We start from the raw sequence: 12,571 nt of genomic DNA, 5'->3' as shown, positions 1-12,571 counted from the left end.
TGGCATTTAGCAGAACTTAGTCCCTTCCTATTTTTCTAGTGTACACAATTCTCCTGCATACATTGTATAATATGGACATCCAAACTGACTGGTTATTCCTCATACAGAATGCTTCATCTCTTCTGTTTTGTGTCTTTGAATTAATTAGTTCATATACCTGTAGTGGTCCCTCCTTCCCTCCACTTCTTATCCATGGTTTCCTGCAAGACTTATTCAAATGCCTCATCCCTTTTCTGGTGTCCCTACCTATAGGGCTTTTGCCTTTAATGTAGTGTCTACTCCAAATGTAATTTGTGTACTTAGTTGTATGTGTTGTTTCTGGCATTAATATATAAGCACCTTGAGAACAGAAACAATTTTCATTTTTTTTCTTTCTACCTCTAATCATTAAGGCATAAAATATTTTTAGAGCACCTTTAAAAAAAAAATCTTTCCCAGTCATGTGACCAAGATAGAAGACTTGACTTTCTTCTAAACCCCATGACTTGTCAAACTTCTCTAAGACAGAAATTATGCAGAAAGTTAAATCAATTTCAGCTGTCCTCACAGTCTGAGCCACTTAGAACTGGAAGGAAACAATAATTAGTAGGTAACTGCTAACCTCTCCCATTCATTCAACACATCCATCACTGCTCATAATGATGAAGCATAAACTAACCCAGGGATTTGAAAAACGAATTCAGTTCTATTCCAATCCCACTCCCAGTGGCACAGAAAACAAAAGGCAGAAGCTTACTCAAGCTAAGAGAGCAGCATTTTATGTAGCAACAAAGTTAAATCAGAGAAATAAGGAACAGAGAAAGCTGGAGCAGGATGACACTCTCACCCTGAGGAGAAAGTGCTCAGCATCTAGTCAGGCCAAGTTTTGTCACCTAAAAAGTCATTAGGACAGAGATTAAGATATTTGAAATGTGAATTGCCTGGTATGGAAGAAAGTTGGGGTGACTTTCAGGGGAAGTAATTATCAAAATAGAAATCAGAAACTGAGCAACAGGAGAATATAAAAATCCAAAATTATAAAAGATCTCAGAAGGAAGAAAACTCAACTGAAAACCTTGAGCATAATTAAACAAAAACAAAGACATTAATAACAGAAGGGAAGATAGCCACAAAATCAACTAAAAAAAAAATCCAGATACTTATGAATAAATATCAGGAGAAAACGAATTAACAACTGGTAATATAGAGGACACTAGATTTGTAAGAGACCAGAAAACTATTGTATTATATTCCAATAAAAGAAAATTAAGAATTGTGAGAGCATAATTTGTGATCAGCACAGCAAAAATAAATGACAACACAGACAGTGGAAAACATAAACCCATAAACCCAACACTCATAACTTTAAATATGAATGAAGTAAATAATTCAATAAAATGAAAAAAGTGAAAACTGGATTAAAAAAATCCTACAAGCTATAGCTTATAATAAACACATTTAAATAACAGATACAAAAAAGGATAAAAATGAGGAGTTGAAAAAAATTGACAATGCATCAGATGAATCCCCAGAAGTAAGGAGTAGCAATCATGCTTTCAGACACACACACACAAAAAATATTTTAAACACAAAAAGGAATAAACAAGAAATTAATTAAGCTGAATGGAATAGGCAAGAAACCAATGTCAATTTTAAGCTTATATGCTTCATATATCTTAGTATCTAAAGAATTCACTTCAGGAATAACAAAAAAAGGAAAGCAGACCAGTATATTCTTAACAATGAAATCCTAAATAACAAGTGGGTGAAAAAATTTTATCCTAGAAACAATCATTATGTAAAATGAAGTGATAAAAACATATCACGCATATGGATAGATATAATAGAACCCTGAAGAGGCCATGCAGCATAAAGGAGAGTGACCTTGTAATCAGGATTAGTTCAAATCCTGATTGATATACACTAGTTGTATGAATACACAGGAAAATCACTTAACCTTTCATTGCCTAATACAATTCTAACTCAATCAATAAAGAGAATTTCCATATAACAAAACTGATGAAATTATATTTAGGCCAAGAACTTTTTTTGGGATCTTATCAGTCTTATGTAGTGATGAAACATATTTTAAAAATTACACATTTCAAGATTGAATTTTATCATTATAATAATAAATAACAGTTAACATTTACATAGCATTTACTAAGTGCCAGGCACTATGTTGGGCACTTGACAATCATTCTCTTATTTGATCCTTATAACAACCCTGGAAAGTAAGTGTATTATTATCTCCCATTTTAAAATAAGGAAACTGAAGCAAACAGGTTTAGTGACTTGCCCAAGGTCACATAGCTAGTAAGTGTTGGAGGCTAGATGTAAACTTCCTGACTTCAAGCCCAATGTTCTACACACTGAACTATTTGTTATTCAATTGTTTCAATTATATCCAACTCTATGACTCCAATTGGAGTTTTCTTGACAATCAAGACAGAGTGGTTTGCCATTTCCTTTTCCAACTTATCTTACAAATAAAGAAACTGAGGTAAACAGGATTAGGTTACCTGCCTAGGTCAAACAGTAAGTATATAAAGCCAGAGATAAACTCATGAAGAAAAATCTTTCTTACTCCAGGCCCAGCACTCTATTCCACTGTGCCATCTAGCTATCCACAAATCATGCCCATAAATATTATATGTTTAGCATTCAGTTAAACATCAGTTCTCCTGATTTGCTCTCAAGTAAATAAACATCACTTACATTGTTTTAAACAGTAAACTCAGTAATGTACCAACTAAATCCAGATTTTCTTTTATCTTCAGGATATAATGGCATTAGAACTGAACAAGAATATGAATAGCACTGCTCTAGTTTTGATTATTTTCTTAATAACATTTACCTCCAAAGGTAAATTGAATGTGCTAATGTGTCAAAGATTTCATTTTTTTCCCCCAAACATCATGAAGTCACATTCAAATTTAATAAATCTTACCTTTCTATTCGAATTTCAAGTGCAGTCCCAGTTTTTGAATTTTCTGGTATGTGTTCAATTCTCAAAACTGTATCCAGGAAAGTAACTTTCACTCTTCGTAGAACTAGGACAAAATAGGTAATGGTAATTTCTTTTTCAAAAAATATTGCACTTTTGTTGAACACAACAAAAAAAATTAAATGAACCAAAGAAATTTAATTAGAAAAGATGATCTAAAATTAAGACGTTTAAAATCCAACCTCTTCAAATTTAAAAAGCTCATTGTCAATTAAGCACATGACATGTGTTATGACCAACTAAATATTTATGCATTGTTTAAAAGCTTTTTATAAAACTCCAAGCACTATAGGATATTCTTCTTTATAAAAAGTGGGATATATTCAAATAAAATGATTAAGTGTAGAAAAAGTAAAAAACTACTACTACTACTAATTTCAATGATATATACTCAAATGCATGTATGTATGTGTGTATTATCTATATACACATACATATATATAAAATATACACATACACGAACATATATATTATAGACACACACACACACAGGCCTCAATCAATTTGCTTCCTGAAGCTATATTGAACCTATGTTTTAGAATGTATGATTTCTGAGGGTCCCTTCCCACATTAAGATTCTATAATTTAATCCAGAATTGAAATGATTTCCCAATAGGTGATCAGAGTACACATTTTTAGGAGAACTGCAAGCTATTTGAAAACATGATCCAAATCATCAATATTAAGAAGTGAAAATTCAAACTACCTCATATTCTATAAATATCAAAGAGAATCAAAAAAAAAAAAAAAGGATCAATGCGATAATGTGATAGAGGTTTGGAGAGCGAGCCACATTGAAATACTGCTGATGGAGCTGTAAACTTGTACAACCATATTGAATGTCAATTTAAAATTATTCAAGAAAATTTTAATTGTCTATCAACTATCCATAAATTGTTTTAACTGTCATCCTGTGGCGATAAGATACTATTACTGGGTATATCCAGGACAGAATAGAAATGTGCATAGCAATCCATTTTTGTGAGTAAGAATATAAAAACAAAGAAGGCATCTATCAAGTGGGGCATGGCTTAAAAAATTATGACATATGAATGTATTGGAATATTATTATATCAATATAAAACGAAAACTATTATGAATTCAAAGAAACATGGGATGATGTGAATGAAATGATAAAGAATAAATCATAAAGCAATATAAGTAACATAAATAAAATCACACAGAAGCTAACTCTTGAGTAGAAGAAAAAACCAATGAGCACTATACAAAGATCTTTGAAAACAAATGATAAAATATACTTAAGGCATTACTGGTAAACAGATGTAGTCACAATAATAGATGTTTTTGCTTGGTTTTGTTATTGTTATTAAAAGTAAGGTTCAATCTCGAAAGTGAGATGCAGCTTAGAGAGATGATTGAATTACACATACATGAGGCATAAATTCATCATTTTTAAGACAAAAAAGAAATTCAGAACAAACCTGTTTCTATAGTTTCAGCAAATTTTTCAAGTCCTTCAAAAGGCTGTGATCCATCCCCTTGATCATCTGTTAATCTATGACTAAGGCATTCTTTTGCAAGTTGCATGCTGCTGGTCATAAAGCTTGACCAATACATAGGCTCAGAACCAGTTGCTATGGAAGAAAAACCAGTAAATCCATCAACAAACATTTACTAACCACTAACTCTGAGTTAAGTACGGGACTAAATACTAGAGATTAAAAAGGAAAACGATTCTATAAACAGAGCACATAAGTGTATATACAGAATGTAGACAATATAAAATAGTTTACAAAGAATTAGCCTCTAATAGGCCAAGGAAATGCTTAATGAAAAAAGTAGCTCTTATTTAACCTGTATCAGATTGTTAGCGGTCTAGGGGAAAAGGGAAAGGGAAGAGGAAAGGAGGGTGAAAAATTTCGACACAAGATTTTGCAAAAGTGAAAGTTGAGACCTAGCTTCGCATGTATTTGAAAAAATTAAATATTTTTTTTTTTTTTAAAGCAGCTCAGGGTGAGTTCTCAAGGAAATTAGGATTCTATTAAATGAGTAAGAAGGGGGGAGATATTCCAATATGAGAGAAACCAATATATAGGTGTGGAGATAGGTTATAGAATTATTTGAGGGGAACAGTATGGTTCCTTAGATAATATGGCTGAATTTGTAGCATGTCTTCCTCCCAAAAGATAGCAAAAAATTCTATGAATACAACTACCAAAAAAAAATTTTTTTAACAGAAATAACAAGATTTTAATTGATCATGGTTAGGTCATGTTAATAAATTTAAAAATTACAATGCTACCTAAATTAAGTATTTTAAATTAATTTAAATTTTACATATTAATACAGTTTTACTATAATGCCAAAGTACCAAAACATTACTTTATAGAACTAGACAAAAACCAAAAAAGAACAAAATTTGGGAAAACAAAGTTAAAACATATCAAGGAAAATAATTTTTTTTAAGTTGAAAGAATTGGCACCAGTAATACCACAGCATAAAATAATAAATATCAAAACTATATGGGATTTGAGGAAAAAATTGAAAAAGTGATCAATGGGACAGATTAGAAAGACTGAATAAATTAATGCTGAGTAAAATGAGCAAAAAATATATAATATATACAATGACTAGAATAAGGTAAACAATTGTAAGATTTAAGAGTTGTAATCAATGCAATTACCAATTATGATTTCAAACGACTTTGTAGGAGGGTCTGGTCTTGGTTTATTGAGCAACTAACTGGTATATATTGCTTAATAAACCTATATGCTCAAAATATTAAACTTTTGTTTCCTCGGTTATTTGATTTTTCACCTGCCACAGACATCAGATTAACCTTATGGATCCATTCTCAGAAAGTTTTTAAATGAATAATATAAAATAAAGTACATTTTTTCCCCATCCAAGTTCACAGACTCCCTCAAATGTAACCAGAGATTAAGAATCCCTCAACTCTATGTACAGAGAAATACAATGAAAACTGCTTTGCTTGACTATACTTGTTATAAGGGAAGGATTTCTATTTGGAAGAAGGGAATTGTGAGGGAAGTATTTTGAGAGTAGTGATAGCTATGTTTAAAAAAAAGGGGGGGGGAGTAGATGAATATATTTTAGAAAAATAAGGTATTTGAAATCATATGCTATAAACAGAAAAAGCAGATCATAATTTTTTTTACAGCTACAAGTAAGGGATAAATGGACGAATTTTTTTTTCCTGAGGCAATTGGGGTTAAGTGACTTGCCCAGGGTTACACAGCTAGGAAATGTTAAGTGTCAAAAAGCAAAGGAACTAAGATTCTCCTGACTTCAAGGCTGGTGCTTTATTCACTGAGCCACCTAGATGCCCTGAATGGATGAATTTTTAACCATAGCTCAGACACAAATACCTAAATTAAAAGGTTAATTTTAATTGCATGAAATTGAAATGCTTTTGCATAAACAAAATTATTGGAATACATTAAAAAATGTCAACAAGGAAAAAAGTTTTCTATAAGATGTTCCTGAGAAAGAGTGAGACAGCTAAGAAATGTTATGGGGCCCTATGAATGTCTTCTTGAATTGGCATATTTTCTGGAAACAACAAACCTGAAAAATGCAGAAGGTTCTACTTGTACAAAGACAAAGCCCCCACTGAGTAGATGCAATATGTTGTTTGTACCCCAAACTGGCCTCTCTGTATGTCCTTGGGTGTCAAGACAGGCACCAGTCAATCTGCACAAAAAGAAGAAAACTGCGCAGCTGGGACCCTTACAGATAAGCAGATTACCATCTTTTTTTCCCCCCTGAAGCAATCGGGCTTGAGTGACTTGCCCAAAGTCACACAGTGAGGAAGTGTTAATTATTTGCAGCACGTCTCAAATTTGTGATTTTGGTTTTTTTTGCTTATCAGATATAGAGTAAAGAAAAAGCCATTCACCTATATAGAAGTGGTCAAAGAATAACAAACAGTTCTCCAAAACACCATAAACTATTAAGAAATGCTTTAAAATGCTAGTAAGAGAAATGCAGATCAATAACCTTGAGGTTTCACCTTATACTCAGTAAAGTGGCAAAATGACAAAAGAAAGAAATACTCAAATGTTAGAAGGGTATAAAGAGGGGTACATCAATGCACTGTTTGTGGAGCTATAAAATGATATAACAATTCTGATAAAATAATGTTATAATACAAACAAAATGAATAAAATATCTATACTCTGATCTTAAGAGTCCCAAAGTGGTCTATGACAAAAAGAAAAACTTAAATGAACAATATTGCTGTGCTATAAGAAATGACATTGTACAGAGAAGCATGAAAATATTTATATGAATTCATATCAAGTAAAATAAGCAAAAACAGGAAAATAATGTAAGCAATGACTAGAACAATTTAAATATAATTACAAAATTTTAAAAATTGCTGCAATATTACAATGACTGTGCTTGGTGCAAAATAAAGGATTAAAAAAATTCCTTTCCCTATCACTTTGAAAGAATGAATTAAGAACCCAAAGATATGGTATACAATATATTGCATATAATGTTACTTTTTCAATGTAATGATTGCTTTTGCTAGATTTTTGTCTTCTTATTGTTTATCTTCTTTTTTATCCTATAAGGAATAATGTTCTGGGGAAGACGTGAAGAAGGGATATCAGTGAAATACAATTAATGTTAAAAATGAAAATCATAAATAAAATCAGGGATGAGAGGAAGAGGAGGAGTGGGCGGGAAAGATAGAACCAAGATAGTGGAGAGCAGATAGGACATTGCCTGAGTTCAGCTTCCCTCTGAATGACATAGATCAAGCCTGTGAAAGGATCTGAGTGAAGAGCACAAAAACATTCAAATTATCAGTATCAAAAATGAAAAGGATGAACTTACCACTAACGAAGAAGAAATTAAAGCAATAATTAGGAATTATTTTACCCAATTGTATGTCAATAAATCTGACAATTTAAGTAAAATAAATATTCACAAAAATATAGGTTGCCCAGATTAACAGCTGAAAATATAAAATACTTTAAGTAATCCCATTTTAGAAAGAGAAACCGAATGAGTCATTAATGAACTTCCTAAGGAAAAATCTCAGGGCCAGATGGATTTACAAGTGAATTCTACCAAACATTTAAAGAACAATTCATTTCAATACTATGTAAACTATTTGGAGGGAAAAGGCAAAGAAGTCTTTCCCAAATTCCTTTTATAACACAGCTAAAATAAGAGGAAAACTATCAGCATAATGGACCATATGCAGAAAAAGCATTTGACAAAATACAACAGCCATTCCTATTAAAAACACTAGAAAGTACAGAAATAATTAGAATTTTCTTAAAATGTAGTATCTATCTAAAAACATAGCAAACATACTATGTAATGGAGATAATCTAGACACATTCCCAATAAGATCAGGGTTTCAAAGAAATACTAAAGAAGGGAAAGGAACCCTGTGTCAAAATGTGGCAGCTTTGTTTGTAGTGGCTAGAAACTGGAAATTGAATGGATGCCCATCAATTGGAGAATAGCTGGATAAATTGTGGTATATGAATGTTATGGAATATTATTGTTCTGTAAGAAATGACCAGCAGGATGAATACAGAGAGGCTTGGAGAGACTTACATGAACTGATGTTAAGTGAAATGAGCAGAACCAGGAGATCATTATACACTTCAACAACAATACTGTATGAGGATATATTCTGATGGAACTCCGTTTCAATTGATAAATGATGGACAGAAGCAGCTACACCCAAAGAAAAAACACTGGGAAATGAATATAAACTATTTGCATTTTTGTTTTTCTTCCCGGGTTATTTTTACCTTCTGAATCCAATTCTCCCTGTGCAACAAGAGAACTGTTCGGCTCTGTACACATATATTGTATCTAGGATATATTGCAACATATTTAACATATATAGGACTGCTTGCCATCTAGGGGAAGGGGTAGAGGGAGGGAGGGGAAAAATCGGAACAGAAATGAGTGCAAGGAATAATGTTGTAAAAAATTACCCTGGCATAGATTCTGTCAATAAAAAGTTATTATAAAATAAATAAATAAAATAAGATCAGAGTTTTCAGGCTGATTATTATCACCACTATTATTCAATAATTATAGTAGAAATGTTAACTTTAACAATAAGAAAAAGAAATTGAAAGAAATCAAAATGGGTAATGAGGAAAGAAAACTATCACTCTTTGGTTTTGATATGATGGTATACTTAAAGATTCCTAGGGAATTAATTAAAATAACTACAATTAACAACTTTTAGCAAAGTTGCAGGATACAAAATAAATCCACATAAACTATCAGCATTTCTGTTACCAACAAAGTGCAGCAGCAAAAGATAGAAAGAGAAATCCCATTTAAAATAACTGTAGACAATTCTAAATTATTTGAGAATCTATCTGCCAAGACCCAGCCAGGAACTATATGAACACAATTATAAGCACTTTTCTCTCAAAGTGAAATCTAAACAACTGGAAGATTATCAAGTACTCATGGGTAGAAATTAATATAATTTCTTTTTATTTAATTAATATAATAAAAATGACAATTAAATTAAAATTTAATTACCCTGTATCAAAATAAGGTTGAAATGAGTTCACGAATTACATATAAAGGGTGATACTACAAACAAATTAAGAGAAAAAGGGATAATCTACTATTCACATCTGAGAAGGGAGGGATTAATGGCCAAAGAACTACAGAACATTATGAAATGCAAAATAGATAATTTTGATTAAATTAAATTAAAAAGACTTCACATAAACAAAATCAATGCACCCAATATTAAAAAGGGAAATAGAAAGCCAGAAAAAAATTTTTACAGCCAGTGTTTCTGAAAAAGGCATTATTTCTAAAATAATAAAGAATTAAATTTATAATACAAGCCATTCCCTAATTGATAAATGGTCAAAAGATATCAGAAGATAATTTTCAGATAAAGAAATTAAAGCCATTTCTACTCATATGAAGAAATACTCTAAATCACTACTGATAAAAATGAAAATTAAGATGATTCCAGATTACCACTTTATACCTCTCAGATTGGCTAAGGTTAACAGGAAAAGATAATGATAAATGTTGAAGGGGATGTGGGAAAACTGGGACACTAATGCATTGTTAGTGGAATTGTGAACTAATCCAGCCATTCTAGAGAAAAGTTTGGAACTCTGCCCAAAGAGCTATCAAACTGTGCATACCCTTTGATCCAGCAGTGTCACTACTAGATCCATATCCCCAAGAAATCATAATAGAGGGGAAAAGAGCTATATACACAAAAATGTTATTAGCAGCTCTTTTTGTGGTGGTAAGGAACTAGAAACCAAGTGACTGTTCACCAATTGGGGAATGGCTAATTAAGTTATATGAATGTGATGGAATATTATTCTATAAGAAATAATAAGCAGGCTGATTTCAGAAAAATCTGGGGAGAAAAATTTGGAACACAAGTTTCTTCAAAGGTGAATGTTGAAAACTATCTTTTCATGTATTTGAAAAAAAAAAAGACTCTATTGAAAAAAAACTAAATTTTAATCTTAAAAAAAATAATTATAATAACAGAGTGCTTTGAGAAATCTACCTACTCAAAACAGGCAATGTCAAGCACCCAGCAGTTCTTCCCCTTCTCTGTGAGACCATGAGGGTTTGGCACCAATGTATGAACTTGCTCATTCAGTAATTATAAAACACAAATACATAAGTATTTGTGAATGTATCTACATACCCATATTTATCATAGCCTTGCCAAAATTTCTTACATAATAAAGATTCTTGATTAGCTAATAAAACTGTGGGGGGACTTTTAAAAAAGATTATTATGTTTAAATAGTGAATATTGGTAAAGAGAACTATTTCTTTATTGAATACCAAAATAGGGAAGAAAATAATGGCAATGGTGTGAATGGATTGTGAGATGAAAGTAACAGTGATGGTCTCTTGACAATCCATCTTACTTTCTAGGTAAATGAAAGGATAAGCTGCCCTGTGGGAAAAGGAGAGGGAGCAGATTTCATATAAGGCTTAAGGATGAGTTCGGAATAGGCTAAATAGGAAGTAGGATAGGGAAGCATATAGGGAGGACTATAAAGAAAAGCTTCCTTCTGTGAGGGATTAACTGAAGTAAGACAATTATACTGAGGAAAAAAGTCAATTAAATACACAAAAGACCGGAACTAAATTATTTTTCATAAAAAAGTTAATATTAAAATTCATTGGTCAGTAATAAAAGTTTCTGAGATGATCTAAGCCATACAATTCAATAATGGGGTACAAACTCCACCTCTAAGCCATAGAATTCAATACTCCAACTTCACCTCTAAGACCACTCTTCAATTCTATCTCTAAGCCATAAAACTAGCATATCAGATTTTTCTATCTTTTTCCTATAAATTTACCTTCTTGCTCCTGGTTCTTTGCTAAATCTTTTGGGGACAGTTTTAATTGGCATTCCAAATATAATAAACTTTGCCTCTTGACTTGGGGGAAAAAAGTTATAATAGGCCAGAACCTGAATTACCTATATTAAACATCAAGAATATAAGGTGTTTGCATATTGTTGTATAAGATAAAATATGCAGCTTCCTATTTTTAAAAATCCCATTTCTCAACACAGCATTTTTCAAAATGATTTGTTTTAAACACTTTTTCTCCCCATCCTAATATACAAGATTAAGTTAGTCTTAAGATTTTGATTATATCTTAAGAAGAAAAACAACTTACACAAGAGTCCAATCAATTGATTTTATTGCAAATTATATTTAAAAGTAAATAGTTATGGCTCAAGTTTAGTTTTAAAAGATAAACTTCCAAGTAACTGATAGATGTAATGGGAAGATAAAGGATGTAATGGATAGTAGAGATTTTTTTTAAAGCAATAAGATAAAGCAATGGTTCAATGTGGAAGGAAAAGAAGAATCAAAGACAAACACTTAACATTTGTAAAGTACTAAGATTTACAGAACAATTTCTCCCTAACTGTGTAAGATAGTGCAATTATTATCCATTTTACAGATAAAGAAATTGAGGTTTAGAAAAATCAAGTAATCTATCCATGACCATGATCACTACGTGTTAGATATGGAATTCAACAATCAGGTTTTCAAGATACCTAAGTCCAAAATTGCTTTTTAATTATGTTGTATTACCTAATTCATCTCTCCAAAACTAAACCTAGTAACTAGAAAGATAACGATAGGACTATCAATAGAAATACTAGGTATGGGAAACGGCAAGTTTGTAGAAGATACATTCAGTATGGTCATATTAAGAATTCAGATAAACTTGAAAGCTTCCATGCATTAAAACAGTAAATTACACATTCATAATTACAAAATGAAAATGGAGCCAAATAAAATAGTTATCATCAGCACCATATGGGTCATAGTAAACTTACCTAGTCGAGGTCTAGGCCTGAACACTAGTTCTAATCCTTTCACTTCCAGTGCACAATTATCTTGTAACAATGAGCCCCAAGGAACACAGAGAGAAATTGATTGAATAAATCCTTCTGTCACTTCTAGAGGTGCATCTGCAGACTCCAAAATTTCATTGAGACTCTAAGGAGAGAACAGAAGTTGATTTTTAAAAATATATTTGAAAATAATTTACACATAAAATCAATCACAGTATAATATACAATT

At 31.5% G+C, this 12,571-nt stretch overlaps 1 protein-coding gene across 1 annotated transcript in view; it reads right to left on the bottom strand.

Moving 5' to 3' along the window:
* Window positions 1–12,571, bottom strand: part of ATG2B (autophagy related 2B) — a 111,337-nt gene that overhangs the window by 82,331 nt on the left and 16,435 nt on the right. Inside the window, exons 2-4 of the mRNA XM_051978429.1 lie at window positions 12,325–12,487; window positions 4,429–4,581; window positions 2,930–3,032 (exon numbers count right to left, since the gene is read on the bottom strand). Of these exons, the coding sequence (XP_051834389.1) occupies window positions 2,930–3,032; window positions 4,429–4,581; window positions 12,325–12,487 (419 nt within the window). The remainder of the gene's footprint in view (window positions 1–2,929; window positions 3,033–4,428; window positions 4,582–12,324; window positions 12,488–12,571) is intronic.

The sequence above is a fragment of the Antechinus flavipes genome, chromosome 2 (genome assembly GCF_016432865.1).
Source record: "Antechinus flavipes isolate AdamAnt ecotype Samford, QLD, Australia chromosome 2, AdamAnt_v2, whole genome shotgun sequence".
In the NCBI taxonomy this organism is placed as follows: Eukaryota; Metazoa; Chordata; class Mammalia; order Dasyuromorphia; family Dasyuridae; genus Antechinus; species Antechinus flavipes.
This window is presented reverse-complemented; position numbering and strand designations above follow the sequence as displayed.